The sequence below is a fragment of the Megalopta genalis genome, chromosome 7 (genome assembly GCF_051020955.1).
Source record: "Megalopta genalis isolate 19385.01 chromosome 7, iyMegGena1_principal, whole genome shotgun sequence".
Lineage (NCBI taxonomy): Eukaryota > Metazoa > Arthropoda > Insecta > Hymenoptera > Halictidae > Megalopta > Megalopta genalis.
In genome coordinates, this window is record NC_135019.1 from 534196 (window position 1) to 550360 (window position 16165).

The window sequence follows — 16165 nt, forward strand, 5'->3', positions numbered from 1 at the left end:
GAACGTCAGAGTTTTGTTAGTCGTGGACGAGCCGACGTTTTTTTCATCGTCGGGATCCACGAGCGAATGTGAGGTTTAAGAATTGATAGAGCAATTCTGCTTTCGGATTCGTCTTTTCGATGATAAATACAAGGATCGCCCATTCGATGTTACAAACGAGAACGGAAAGTTAAAATTTATTGGGCAATGTTATTCGACAAAATCGTATATCGGAACGATCATTTGTCTCCCTATTGTGAACTTCGGATAATCGAATTCTACTATAGATAATTCTACTATAATATACTATAGATAATTCTACTATACTCGAACGTTCCGCTTCAAGAAGAACACGCTGTATATGTAAATACGTACTGGATGCTCGTACACTATGTACTCCCTATCTAGCGTTTCTCTCGTAAAAGATATGCGTATAAAAGAAACGAAAGAGCAGAAGCAGCATTGTTCTTTTTAAACGACATAATAACGCATAAAGTTTTGTGTTACCTGTGTATTATTTTTAGAGAAACGAAAGTGTCCTTCAATTTTTTAAACGGAATACTATACATCTGTTTTTTATATCTTGCGAAAGGGTGCATCAAGGTGAATGCAACGATGTACATACCATGGAACGACCTTCGGGCCTGTTACGTTGCGAAGGAAGCATCGCGAGGGAAGAAGGAAGATATCGATTAAAATGATTCCGTTGATTAACCATTTGCATTCGGAGAATTTTCTCGGACCGTCTACCAAAAACTCGAACGTATTTATTCGCGAAGCAGCGTGTAACGCTTTCGAAAAAATGTAACATGGTAGAACGTTGAACGAAACAATTATACATACACCGTTCGACGTTACGTTTACGGAGCTCTTGTTTAAAGTTTTAGCAACTGTGTAGAATGTTGTGTTCTAACGTCTTCGTTACTGTGTATGTACTTAGCTGTTCCTTTTTACGTATTTTAATTTTATTATATGTATAGTACGATGTATAAGAAACCGTGTTATGTGTATAAAAACGGTAGCCGAAAAATTGTTATCGCTTCATAGAAATTCGTAATACAGTAGATTCCCTCTAATTGACGTGCTTGGAATCCTCAGCTTGGAATTCTGAGCTTGGAATCCTCAGCTTGAAATCCTGAGCTTGGAATTCTGAGCTTGGAATCCTCAGCTTGAAATCCTGAGCTTGGAATTCTGAGCTTGAAATTTTGGGCTTGGAATCCTGAGCTTGGAATTCTGCACTTGAAATCCTGAGCTTGGAATTCTGGGCTTGGAATCCTGAGCTTGGAATTCTGAGTTTGAAATCCTGAGCTTGGAATTCTGCACTTGAAATCCTGAGCTTGGAATCTTGAGCTTGGAATTCTGAGCTTAGAATTCTGAGCTTGGAATTCTGAGCTTGGAATCCTGAACTTGGAATTCTGAGCATGAAATCCTCCGCTTGGAATCCACAGCTTGAAATTCTGAACTTGGAATCCTCCGCTTGGAATCCTCAGCTTAGAAACAAAAATGGACAACTTGGGAAGACAAGGTACAATTATTCGAGCCTTGCGACTCGTTTCTATAGTTTCTGACACTATAGTTTCTATAAAAACGACCCGCAAGGCTCGAGTAATCGTATCTCCTCTTTCCAAATTACTCATATTTGTGTACAAGCTGTGGGTCAATTAGGGAGAATTTACTGCATACAGAAATTTACTGGATATCCTAAAATTACAATGCTGTCAACTGCGAAGTTTAGGGCAAATAGGAGTCTTCCTAATTCCAGCGTAAGACGATCTCGCAGATGTTTTAGCGCTAACTAACAATTATCGTACGAGGCAACCTTGCACAGACAATTTCTCAGTCGTAAGCATAAATGGGGCAGACTGCGGATCTTCGTGCACTTTCATAGAGTACTTCTTGAAAATTACATTGCGAGACATGCGGAAAATTTCATCGGAACAATTAAAAATCATGAAAATAATAGCTTCTCACAACTTTCGACACCGATAATTAAACAGAAAAAAAATCTGTAGGTTCTTACATCTTTCAATGTAGCTTTGTTTCCGCGTCGACCGATTTCAATAAAATTTTCGATGCGTCGCCGAGATCTACAAAGTACATTGTCTAAATTTCAGTTATATTATACAGTTTTTTTTTTTGCCATTCCAAGCTATTACAGTTTATGCAAAAATGTTTTCCAGTTATTACGTAGTTAACCGAATCTTCTAACATGCCAAACAAAAAAATTCAAGTCAATCGATTCAATTTTAAACAAGTTACACCCTTTCAAAAATTATTCCGATATTTTCGTGGGCTACTGCATGTATCGAACGGAAGACCAACTTTTGTGCAGAATATGTTTGCAAGAATATCTACAAATGCCAAGAAATAGTGGTTAACTTTATCAGAGGTGATCCGCGTGAAATGTGTGAGAAGCCATTTCCTTGGAAATTATAGCAGATACGCGAGATTTTTTGTCCGAACTGCAAAGGAGGGCAAGACAAATTTTATTTCTATGTATGTATAGTAATGTCTCTCTAATTGACGCACAGATTGACCATAAAAATGGACAATTTGGGAAGAGGAGATACGATTATTCGAGCCTTGCGGTTTATTTTTATAGTTATAAATTGTCCACAATTATAAATCGAGCCGCAAGGCTCGAACAATCGTATCTCCTCTTCCCAAATAATCCATTTTAGTGGACAATCTGAGCGTCGGTAAGGGAGACATTACTGTAGTTCTTTGGAATTGCTGCTTTTTAAGAGGACAAATATTTAGAGATACCAGATTTGTCATTGTCAAATGTAAGGATTTAGCTTAGTTTCGATACCGACCTCTACCCTTCGCACATCTCCATGGCCTTATCGATGCAGACCCACGACGAAGCCCACTTTTCCTTGTCTCCTCGTTTCTATCTCATTCCTAGATCCGCCGAATATGTACAACTGCGAGAAAACCGGGTACAGTAATGTCTCTCTAATTGACGCCCAGATCGCGCACAAAAATTGACAATTTGCGAAGAGGAAATACGATTATTCGAGCCTTCCGGCTCGTTTTTATAGCCGTTGACAATCTGTAACTATTATTCGGAAGGCTCGAATAATCGTATCTCCTCTTCCCAAATTATCCATTTTAGTGGACAGTCTGAGCGTCAGTAAGGGAGACATTACTGTAAGAAATCTAATTTTCTACGCGACAATCCGAAACGAAATTATTAGACAATGTTACCGGAGGCAACTGGTCGCATCGAAACAGTTAACCGTACAATTTACTAAGAAATTTTTAACCGTAAATCGTACACTTGCGGAAATTGTAAAATCATCCCCAGAAGATATAGATATAGATATATAGATATATCGAGATAGCTCCCATAAAAATAGATTAACATTTTCTCGAAACAGTTTACGGTATTCTGCAGAATCTAAACAGACTTATTTTATCTTCCCATTATTGCTCGTTCTTCGATCTCCAACGTGATCAAAAAACGTCGGCGAGTATCGCTCTATTATCAGTGATATCAAGGGTTTCGATAATCGAGTAGGTTGAATAGAAAACAAAAGTGTATCATCGGCGAAGCTTATGCTACTGATCGACGAACATCGTCGACTGTCCTATTTAGTAACGCTTATCGCGTTTTGTTATTCGACTTGAGATTGTTCCAGCAGATTTTTCGTACACGGCTGTGAACCATTAATTGCAAGTTCCAACGATAGCCGATGTTTAGACTGCGGATTTTATGCGTTTATAGGAACGACGAGTAGCCAATATATGAGCCGTTTATTTTGAAAGTGGCGCATAAGTCACTTTACCGTAATGAAAAGTGGTGATTTTTTAATGTTTATACGAAATTATTTATACCGAGGAAAATATCAGTATCCTGAGATAACAAATACAAGTAAATCTTCTCGAAAGTTTGCATCCATATTTTTAAACGTGTTGAAACACAAACCCTTAAATATATCGACTTAAAAACAAAGTGACTTATGCCACTTTCAAAATAAACGACTCATATATCGGCTACTAATAATATATATATATAATATTATTATTATTATTATTATTATATATATATATATATTATATATATAATGTATAAACATTAAACATATAATGTATAAAATTGCGAAGACGGAAGAACTCGTCGAAAGTTATTAGAAGAAACAATTTATTCCGCGTAAAGATCTGCGGTCGTCTGCCGATGTCATATCCTAAAGGATCTCGTCCGAGTCACTCCGTCGGAATGAAATTCAATTTCTACGATCGTTCGTAGCCGCGGCCTTCGCTTTGGCAATATTGACGACGTCTCGTAAACTATCGACGATACAAAGGATTCTTTTAAATGGATGTTAAACGATGCGAACTTGTACTTGCTGCCGAAGCCGGACTCCGTTTTCCATTGTTCGTCGAAGCGATAAAACGGTCAAGTTTCGTTTGTTGAAGAACGGAATTTCCGATCGAATTATTTCAAAACGCGTTTCGGTGTCGATCCGATAACCGGATCGCGGATTTTATCCGCTTCTAAGGAAAATGTACCGATGAAATGCAATTCTGTGCGCACTTTTTAAGACGATCAACCCCTTGCCGTACCATTTTCTCCGCAATTTCAACGATTAAAACATCTTCGATCGCGATAACTTCTTCGAAGAAAAGGAAACTTTTATTTTCCGCGTGTCTACATTTACTTCGGCGTTTAAATATCGATCATGAGCGAATAGAATCTTATAATCCGGATTAACCCTTTGCACTCGAAGCTATTTTAACTGTAAATATAAGATTATTTTTCTAACTTATAGTGTTTTTATTTTATACGGCAAAATGCATTTTATGCGTATGAAATTGACTCTTGGGAGTCACGCAACAATTACTCTCTTAACAATCTTTTGAATCTAAACTTTGTTCATATAAAAATTATCTGAAAACGTGATGTAACAAATTTTAGTGGTGCCTCAGAGTGCAAAGAGTTAAAAGAACGAAACAACGTTCCTACTAAACCGCTTATCATTACGAATATCCAGCACGAGTCGTACTCGTTAAAATACGGCAAAGGATTACAAGGAGAAATATATATTTTCATCGAACTATCGCTACACGATCGCACCATAAAATGTTTATTTTGCATAAAGATTCGCAGTCTGCTAATAACGTAACGTATGCCTGATATTTATTGGTTTCTCGAGATGCTGAGCATACGAACTCGGAGAAAAGAAGGAAAAACCCATCCGTAAGAGTTGCCAGAACTATGAATCACCTACATACAACCTCCTATTCTGGGAAGTTTCTCGTCTGAATCTTTAAGGATTTCTGTCGGGTAAAAATTCGCTTTAGTGCCTCTACCATGAATCTGTTTATTTGTTTCTTTTCCTTAAGAATAAGTACAGATCGGGGAAGGATGACGTTACTCTTTCGACAAAAAGGGTTATATTGGGTTGGCAACTAAGTAACTGCCGATTTCAGTTATAGATGTCTCTCACTCCCATTTTTATGATATCCGTAAATGTTATATTATAAAATTATTATTATTATTATTTATTATATTTATTATTATATATATATATATATTATATTATAATATTATATTATATATATTATTTATTATTATTTACATTTTTTATTATCCGTGAATGTTAGCAACTGGACAAATTGAATGCAGCGGTCAAGGAAAAGCGAGCAGAATTGGTCAATCGTAAAGGTGTCACATTTTCCAGCAGGACAATGCTAGGCCACACACGTCTTTGATGGATATTGGTTGGGAATTGATGTTACACCCACCATATAGCACCACACACACCACCATATAGAAAAAAATAAACAGATTTAGGTCGAAGCCGCTGAAGTAAACGTTTACCTTCGTTCGAGATACACTACCAAATAAGTTTAAAAAATACTTTCGTACTTTCCATTTCCGTTAGAAAATAATAAACTCGAATTCGAGCTTCGTATCTCCAAAATCCTAAAATTAATAACATAAAAAAACGGTTCGTCCTCGGAAACAAATGTAACCTCTGAAAATACTTGACTTCTGCTAAAAAAAAGAAGTCGTCCGTATCTTCGACATCTCGCGAGATAATCGACCGAATGACTTCGATACGAACACGTTTTACATTAACATCGTTGTTCGAGTACGTCGGTGAGATAAGGGAAATTAAATTGTCAAGAGAGTCGCTTCTGAGAAAATATAACATTTAATAAATTGCATAGATCGCGAAAGGCTAACGCGAGACTAATTGAACCCCAATAATACACTCGCTTACTCATTCACTCGGGTTCCGAGATGATAAGTATAGATAAGAATAGGTGAATAAGCGCGTAACGGTTGAACTTCGACTGTTTGATACTATGAGTAATGTGGCGGAAGCTAATTAGAGAAATAGGCTGTGTCCCTGCTTGCAGCACAGATTTCACAGTCGGTCAGTCGTCGTTGTAACGATTTATCTGAACGTTTACAACGCCGAAGGCGATTATTAAGACTCTTTAGCGTCGATGTACAGTAATGCCTCCCTAACTGACGCCCAGATGGTCCACAAAAATGGACAATTTGGGAAGAGGAGATACGATTATTCGAGTCTTACGCCTCGTTTTTATAGTTCTTGAGAATCGGTAATTATAAAAACGAGGAGTAAGACTCAAATTAATCGTATCTCCTCTTCCTAAATTGTCCATTTTTGTGGACCATCTTGGCGTCAATTAGAGAGACATTACTGTACTCGGTTTTCTCGCAGTTGTACATATTCGGCGGATCTGGGAATGAGATAGAAACGAGGAGACAAGGAAAAGTGGGCTTCGTCGTGGGTCTGCATCGATAAGGCCATGGGGATGTGCGAAGGGTAGAGGTCGGTATCGAAACTAAGCTAAATCCTTACATTTGACAATGACAAATCTGGTATCTCTAAATATTTGTCCTCTTGAAAAGCAGCAATTCCAAAGAACTACAGTAATGTCTCCCTTACCGATGCTCAGATTGTCCACTAAAACGGATTATTTGAGAAGAGGAGATACGATTGTTCGAGCCTTGCGGCTCGTATAATTGTGGACAATTTATAACTATAAAAATAAACCGCAAGGCTCGGATAATCGTATCTCCCCCTCCCAAATTGTCCATTTTTGTAGTCAATCTGGGCGCCAATTAGAGAGACATTACTGTACTCGAGAGGAACCATTCGGCAGAAACAAATAGAGTGTCCAAGATACAAATCGATACAGTTATATCGATGATTCGTGTATGCACAGATTAGGACCCAATATCACTCTACGTCCAGCCACGTGGCTGACACTCGATGCGATGGTGTACGAGCACTTGCAGTAATGTCTCTCTAATTGACGCTTCCATTGTGCAGAAAAATGGACAATTTGGGAAGAGGAGCTACTCGTTTTTATAGTTGTTAACAATCGATAACCATAAAAACGAGCCACAAGGCTCGAATAATCGTATCTCCTCTTCCCAAATAATCCATTTTAGTGGACGATCTGAGCGTCAGTTAGGGAGACAATTACGGTACTTCGTAAGTGTTGCTGAAACTGTTTGCGCACACATTTAAAAATCAATGTTTGTACACTTAGATCGAGTGTAGCCAACAAAATTTAAGATTTCATTGCGATACTACGAAAATAAATTTCGTCGAAAGTATATACATAAAATTATAATAATTTTTATTAAAACAATTTATCGAATAATTTAAATTTTGTATATGCGGTAACAACAACAATAGCTTCGAATTAACTGCGGTATCAAGTTGCCGTTTATCGTTTCTGTTATTTATCAAGGCATCTGGAAAGTCTTCGCGTACTTTGGATAAACTTCATTGCGATTGGTAAATTCGAGATATTTTGCATTGGAAAGTTTGATATGAACTTTGAAAGAAGTATGTTAAGATAATACGAGGGATGTGGTGAAACTTCCCGTGATATATTTAAAGTTTTTCGCGGACGTGGTTTTCGCGACACACGGAGTTTATTTTAAAAAGTTTTAACCGCATCCTTTGTATTTCGCACGAGTAACTAATTTTAATTGCGTACGAGCATAAGCAATCTTTTACGCGGAAGTTACTCAACGATGACGAGGCAACAATCGCTACAATCATCAATGGGTTTCTTAATTTAAAATTCGCCGAATTTTTCGAACGAGACATCGACTTCTTGGTAAGACGGTGGCAAAAGCTCTCGTTGAGAAAAGAGAAAATTACACCCGGTATAATAAGATTCTCCGAAATTGTGCGATATAAAGAACAGAGCGAGACTGTATGCTAACTATAAGAATTCCGCGTACACAATGAACAATGATACTTCATAAATTCGGAGAGAAAGATTTGAATTGGTGAATAAGCACATAAATTACAATTATTTCGTTGTTCGTTATTTCCATGTGTAACGAGCTAAAGGTTGTAGGTGAACGAGTTTTGAACTTGTACGGTGTTATCGATTACATTTGAAAAATCGCTCATTTATACTTCATAAATTTATACTTCATATTTTCCAATATTGAAGAAGTATTTTGGTTTAGCCAACCGAGCTCGCAATCTTATTTGAAGACTTTATTTCTGGACAACAAAAGAAGCTACACCGTCGGCGTTTTTCATTACGTTTTCGTATCATCTTTCAAAATATTTGCAGCATTTCAAAGACATAAACAGCTTGTAACGTCGTTTGAACATCCTTGCTGACTCGCCTCAAGGCTGACAGCATTCCTAGTGTCAGCAAAAAATGGACCAAACGTTGCCTTTAATTCTTACGAGAGACACTATTATTTTTTTCTACGATCGTAAATTTTAATAAATACTTTGCAAAATGCCGATCGATCGAAAACAGCCATTCCTGCGATTTCGAAGTTTTGTAATGTGAAAAATTATTTTGCAGACATATTTTTTAAATTGCAACGTGCGAAACAAAAAAAAAGGTCCATTTTGCAGTTGAAAACCAAAATACACACTTCTCGAGGAACTACGCGCACTTAACTAAATAAATAATATATTAGAATTGTTTAAAACCTTAAAGAGTATTCCAACTTAGAAGTTTCGAACGGCCGATTTTTATATGTATTTTCTTGAAGAATAAGATCTACAAAAATTTACTGAACGTATTCCAAATTTTAAAAAGTGCCTCGCGAGTTCAGTTATAGCCTGTACTGTAATTGAATAAGGACAATATTTTATTCCAGTCTTACTACTTCAGGAAATATTTAAGACGGATTAGAAATTAATAAGTAACGTTTAAATTGTCATTTTTTTCATCGTGATACCAACTGTATGGTAAATAAGAATTATACTAAATAAGAATTGAAATTGATTTTCGAATAATTGCAGATTTATGGATATTATTGAAACGTAAAACAAGATCCAGTAATGGAAAGTTAAGACTACAAAATACTGTTTATCAGTCTTCGCAAATACTTTTGGCATTTGAACACAAATCAAACCCATAAGAAATATTACCAGTATTATAAATATAAATGTTGTTATTATTTTTAGAGAATTTCCCTTTCCTTGTATCTGGTAGGTTTACATGGCCCCTAACAAATTTAGGATTTGTACATCTAAGGGAGAAAGATTATTCAAGTTGAGTCTATCTCTGACCAATGTAAGTATCTCACACAGTTTATCATCTCTTTGTATGTATAATGCTTGTAGGGATACCATTACATGTATCTACCCTCAGCTATACAGATAAAGCCAGAGCAGTAATTGCTCCTAATCTATACTTGTGCTATAATCAAACTCTTGTTAAAATTTTATGAACTTATCCCCCAAAAACTATTCGCTTATGACGTATCACTTCTTTTGAACCTTTGTGTATAGAGCACAATAGGCTAATGTAAAATAAATTTAATATTAATATTCATTGTTATAAACAATTTTATAGCAAATTCTTTTATTAATACACACACTGGTTCAGAGATATAAAGATAATTCTTCTGAAATCAGTGATCATCATATCTTATGTTCATATAAAGTGCATTGAATTTATAAAATATATGAACTAGATGTAACATTTCTCCTCAATATTTATTAAAATGTTCAATGCGAAATATACACTGTCTAAAGGTATACTTCGAACACATTATCAAATCTTTGTAAATAGCAATTTAAAAAGATGCTAAAGTAAGAAATGGTTTCATTTCAAAAGGCTACAGAAATAATATGTAACTCTGATGTATGATTGACATTTATATATGTATATAGTTACTCACAAGATCGAGCATATATTTACTGACAGCATTTTACTTATTCGATAAAAATAGAACGAACAGTTTTATTATTAACCGAGTTTTGCAATATAGCGTTGTATTTCCACCAAATAATCCATTACATTTATAATATCTTATGCACCTAAATATAGATGCCATGAATTTCTTAATAGTGAAAGCTATGATTGATTCTTCCTATGAAAGCTATGATATTCTTAGATGTAAATGTATATACTTTCTTTTGTACTATCTTAACATCATAATCCTTATTAAATATTCTAGTATGTGTATATATGGTTTTAGTCGCTACAATCTCTGAACAATTTTAATTCATCATAGTATAGTGTCTATCTGCTTTCATTGGGATTCATAGCTCTTACAATATTTTGCTTAACGAATTTCTTTATACATATAATGTTGCCTTCTGTCTTATTCAAAATCATTGTGCATCATTGTTAACAAACAATATAAAATGGCGATCAAATGTAACCTAGCAATGAAAACAATGAAGTAGACATTAGTAAAAGAATTTTAAGGCGTCATAAAGTGATCTGTACCTTCAATTTTATGATATCACAATGTATACATTTTTTAATGCATCTTAAGTGTATGATGCGAATTTATTATTAATGTTCTCATCAAATTATTCATTATATGCTAGAAGTATACACCATTTAATATTACACGTGTGATCTTTTTTTTCTTGATTTGTTTGTTATTTTTGAACAAATAAAATTTTTCACGTTGTCATATGTATATTCAATTTTGTGAGTAACTGCATATATAAAATCAAAATTTTTATATTCAGACATACGAATATACAAATACGAACTCTAAAGAAATGCATTTACACCAAGAAAACTATTTTGAATACGAAAAAACCTCGGAATTTTAATATCTCGATAGCTTTGTTCTGGTAAATTATTTAAAAAAACTTAGTGCCGTCATTTTTAAACTTCGATACACAGAAAATGGTATAATCGCAAAGAAATTTATGTCTGGCTTATAAATCGTGTACAGGTTATTCATTTTTTTTCTGAAATTTGTTAAAGTATCGTAAACAAGACAAAACACATTACTTACGTTTGCAGTAAAAGATTATAGTTCTTCGAATAATATATCAAAATTGCATTAAATGGCACAAATGTAAACTGTTTATAAACATGTTACACAGTACTGATGTGTATCCGCAAGTAGCGTCAATAATATAGAATGACATTAGATCTTTTTGAACACTTCAAAACATAAACGTTTTAATTCACTACCGAAAAACCACGTGGTAAAAATAAAATACACTGAACCTATACAATCGATGGAAATGTTACATAGCATTTCGTTAAAGATAGCATTGGTAAAGCAATAACAAAGGTAGACGATCAAACACCATCACATTTTTTTAAACTACCAACAGTCACTCTAACGATACATTACATGTTCTGAAATTGACTAGCAACGACAAAATGAGTTCTCACTCCCTGTCTAACCTAAGTCTACACGCACTGAACATAGAAAGGCAAAACTGTTACACAGCTTTTGCGCGCACATTTTCAAATCTGCAAAGATATTCTCGCTAGTTCCACGAAACTGTTATTAATACAAAATAACTATCAATTCAGACTGGGGATTTTTATGCAAAATACAAATTGTCTATACTAATTGCAAGAAACAGGAACTAAATAGCAAGTTCTTTCTTTCCGTAATCATTTTAATTGATTAAGAGTAATACATTGACATTTTCTAATTCTTTTAATATTTTTATTATTTTAAGTAGCAACTATTATTCAACTTTTCCATAAATTCATAAAATCTGCAGTCTGGTTATTAAACACAATCGTTTGAAGATTTTCTGAAATAAGCAGACGTTATTGAAGTTCGAAAGAAAGTTGGAAAATACATACTTTTAAATCATTTATCCAAATAAGGTGATTTACAAAAAACGATACTAGTGAATTAATATATAGAACCTAAAAGGAAATTTTCTCTTTCTTAGATTCTCAAATTTTGCAATACTCTTCAGCCGCGGCGCATTTCATTAGCAAAAATAGGAGTAGAAATTGCTTTGTTTTAATTGGCTGACGATTCAATGCTACTTATATATATATATATTATATATATATTACTATATATTATGTACCGTATTACTGTGTGTAGCCAATTGGACTCCTAGAATTATTCTCTAGGTTCCCCATCTTTTTACTTCGCATACTCTATGTACGAACGAACTCAAATTTCTTTTGACAACAGTGATAGGAGATAAGTCGGATAATCTAATAATCAGTGGGTCTTAACGAGTGCAATAACGTTTTACATTTAAAAAATAGCATATGAACCAAGATATACAAATAACAATAAAATTGGGTGCAACTGTTATTTGGAGAATATAATTAAAATGAATTTGCTCCTGGCTTTAAAATTTTACATTGCACGAATGACAGAAGAAAGTGGTCCTGGCATGAAAGTTCTTTTGATGGATAAACAAACGGTAAATTTGTTAATATCTGAAGCAATTGTCACGTTTTAAAAAATTTGTAACGTTTATTACAGACGAGTATAGTAAGTTTGTTATACAGTCAATGGGAAATCTTTATGAAAGAAGTCTTTTTATTCGAAAGAATTGATGCGAACGGTCGGAAAGAAGGATTAAAGCATTTAAAATGTATAGTGTTTATAAGACCGACGAAAGAAAATATTGAACTATTGTGTAATGAATTAAGATGCCCTAGGTACGGAATGTATAATATTTGTAAGTAATAATATAGTGCTTCTATATTTACTCATTTGTTATAACAATTTTTAATATGCAGTATCGAATCTAATTGCACAAACAATATTAATCTTTTAAAATAACGAAAAGCCCTTTAAAATTGTTGGTCTAATATTTAAATTAACAGTTAATTAAAACCTTCATTTAACTCCAGGATATTTTTTCATGAAATGTATTTCTATTTCAAAATTAATTGTGTTCCACTTTACTTGTGTTTTTTATTGCTTCTATTTTCTGCTATAATTAATTATAAACACTTTTATAGATTTCAGTAACATTATTGCAAAAGCTGACATTAAGCTCCTGGCTGAAAGTGACGAACAAGAAGTGGTAAAAGAAGTACACGAGTATTATGCAGATTATTTAGCTATTAGTCCACATTTATTTTCACTTGGAATCACCGGCTGTTCGCAAGGTAATTTTGTATTGCCCAATTATAATGTTTAAAATTAAAATCCTTCCATTGATATCAGAAACAAATACTAGTCACTTGCATATGTTATAACCAGGATAACATTTAGGACAAAGATGGCTGTCCTTATATATTTTTGTTCCGATATATTTTTAAACTCACTGAAGAGTACCTTCCACAATTTCTTTTCTTGACAATTAATAGCAGCTTTGAGAATCCAATTTTCTTTTAGGGACTATGCTATCGCAACAGCCATAAGAGAGTAGGTAATTTTTGGAAATATTAAAATGATTAAAGTAATGCAATGTAAGGTGTATTGAAAATACTTCCATACGTATTTCTGAAATTGGATCCAAGTGACAAATTTTTTATGTAAGAAAAATCGTTTAAGGTCGTTAAAATTGGTTAAATTGCCCCTATTTATGCATATAATTATCAAACATTCTTTTAGCTTTTTACTGAATGTAGGAGACGAATATTTTGGTGGCCTGAAAAGTCATGCAGAACTGCCAGGTTTGTTGACTCGAAAGAATAAAGAAGGACCCGTTCTTATTGAAATCTTATTCTTTGAAGATATCGCGAAGCAGGAGTGATTGCTATAAAGATCTAGCAAAAATTTTGTTTTAAGCAAGCAATCAATTTGTCCATACTCGAGCATTGCATTCCTATTTTTATTATTTCTTTATTTACTATAGGATTTGATATTTCTGTATGTTGAGAACATATTTTTACCTATTAGTTTCAATTCCATTATAGGAAACGTTCTACTTAGGAATTTCTTTTCTATGCTTTAAAGTAGATATAGATATACCGATCAAATTTCTTTCTTTTATATGCTGTATTTCATATATTCTACAGGTTTACTATGGAAACCGGAACACTTGCATCGAACTCTCTCAGGCATAATTTCCGTTTTACTATCAATTAAAAAATGTCCTTACATACGCTATCAAAGTAGCTCGGAAATGGCAAAACGACTAGCAGAAAAAGTACGAGAAGTTTTGAGTAAAGAATCAAATTCATTTCTCTTCAGACAAGACTCAAGCCCAATTCTACTTATATTGGATAGAAGGGATGATCCTGTTACACCATTATTGAATCAATGGACATATCAAGCAATGGTTCATGAATTGTTAACTATTAACAACAATCGTGTTAATTTATCACACGTGAAGGGTATCTCAAAGGAATTGAAGGAGGTTGTTCTTAGTGCTGGTCACGAAGAATTTTACGCGAATGTAAATAGATATCTTGGAATATACGTTATTAATGTAATTGTACAACTTTGAAAGCGTGTCAAATACAAGTAAATGATTTTTAACAGAATTTATATTGTAATTTTGGTGAAATTGGGCAAACGATAAAAGAACTGATGGATGAATATCAGAAAAAAGTTAAGAAACATCAAAAAGTGGAAAGCATAAATGATATGAAGACCTTCTTAGAAACTTATCCTATATTTAAAAAACTTTCTGGTACGGTCTCAAAGCATGTGACAGTCATTGGTGAACTTTCATCCATAGTGGAACGTCATCATTTACTACAAGTATCAGAGTTGGAACAAGAACTCAGTTGTCAAAGTGATCATTCGACACAGGTATCTAACAATGTTCTTTTCTTTAGTTCTTTTATTACAATATTCTACAATCTTGAATTTTGCTGCAGCTTCAGAAGATAAAAGATCTTATCAATACTCGACAAATTCGAGAAATTGATATGACGAGATTAGTAATGTTGTACGCATTACATTACGAAAAACAAACAAATAATGACATTAGTGGATTAATCAGCTTAATAAAAAGTAAAGGAGTATCCGACAAAAATATTAAGGTAAGGTAAACAATAATTTGGCCAACAAGCGTTTAACAAAACTTTCGTTCGAAAATCGTTACATTAAGATATACCTTCAATATCATTATTAATTTCTTCGATTTATTTTATGTATTTATATCGTAACTGGCTGGATTATTGAGAGACAAAGTTTTTGTGTATAAAATGTTTGTATAGCAGGAAGTAGAATTTTAATATTAACTTTAAATTTTAATACTAACTTCAAAACAATGTTTTAGCTCATACGCCACATTTTAGAATACAGTGGTATTAATGCAAGGCAGAATAATTTATTTGATCGAGAATCAGTGGCTAAGATTACGAAAAAATTATTCAAAGGCTTAAGTGGCATAGACAACATATATACTCAGCATACTCCATTGTTGCATGAAACACTTGAGGACTTAATAAAAGGAAAGTTAAGCCCACAGGCATTTCCGTATCTTGGAGGCACGATAATATCAAAAAGGTAAACGTGTACTGTTGTGGTATAACAGTAATAAACAACAAATTTTGTTTACAAAATTATTAATTAGATTATTATATTTTCAGACCGCAAGACATAATTGTTTTTATGGTTGGCGGAACAACATATGAAGAAAGTTTGGCCGTATATAATTTGAATAGGCAAAATCCGGGGGTGAAAATTGTTTTAGGTGGTACCAATGTGCATAATTCTCAGAGCTTCTTGGAAGAAGTAGAATCTGCTACATCAGGCATTTTATCAAAGTACAAAAATAATAATAACTAATAGCAACATGTGTATATGTATTTTTTATTAATATATAAATATGTGCAAATCTATGATTACGAATAATTGATGTACTATAAATTATTCTTTTGTAAGTAATGTATTAATAATTATAATATTAAATCGAAATTACAGTAGAAATCAGTCTTTAAAAGACTCCAATACGACTGATTTTTTATTTTATGTTCTAACAGTTTTAGATTTTAATTTTGATTGTCAGCATAATTCTGTCTATGTATTTTAAATACCCAATTGTGCAATGATCCATAC

General features: G+C 33.6%; 2 protein-coding genes across 4 annotated transcripts in view; one reads left to right on the plus strand and one right to left on the minus strand.

The window, feature by feature from the left end:
* The window catches only part of ZnT63C (solute carrier family 30 member 1), a 29916-nt gene extending 18291 nt beyond the window's left edge, over window positions 1–11625 (minus strand). For 2 of the 3 annotated variants that reach the window (XM_033467010.2, XM_033467009.2), the window contains exon 1: window positions 11222–11625. The gene's annotated coding sequence lies outside the window, so the exon portion shown is untranslated. The remainder of the gene's footprint in view (window positions 1–11221) is intronic. The other variant, XM_033467011.2, reaches the window with a different exon arrangement.
* A 719-nt stretch (window positions 11626–12344) lies between these two features.
* On the plus strand, window positions 12345–16036 carry Vps45 (vacuolar protein sorting 45). The gene is made up of 8 exons (XM_033467100.2): window positions 12345–12620; window positions 12683–12881; window positions 13168–13317; window positions 14173–14552; window positions 14639–14911; window positions 14980–15144; window positions 15384–15613; window positions 15697–16036. The coding sequence occupies exons 1-8, from the start codon at window positions 12528–12530 to the stop codon at window positions 15893–15895; spliced, it is 1689 nt and encodes a 562-aa protein (XP_033322991.1). The 5' UTR covers window positions 12345–12527; the 3' UTR covers window positions 15896–16036.
* Window positions 16037–16165: the final 129 nt, after the last annotated feature.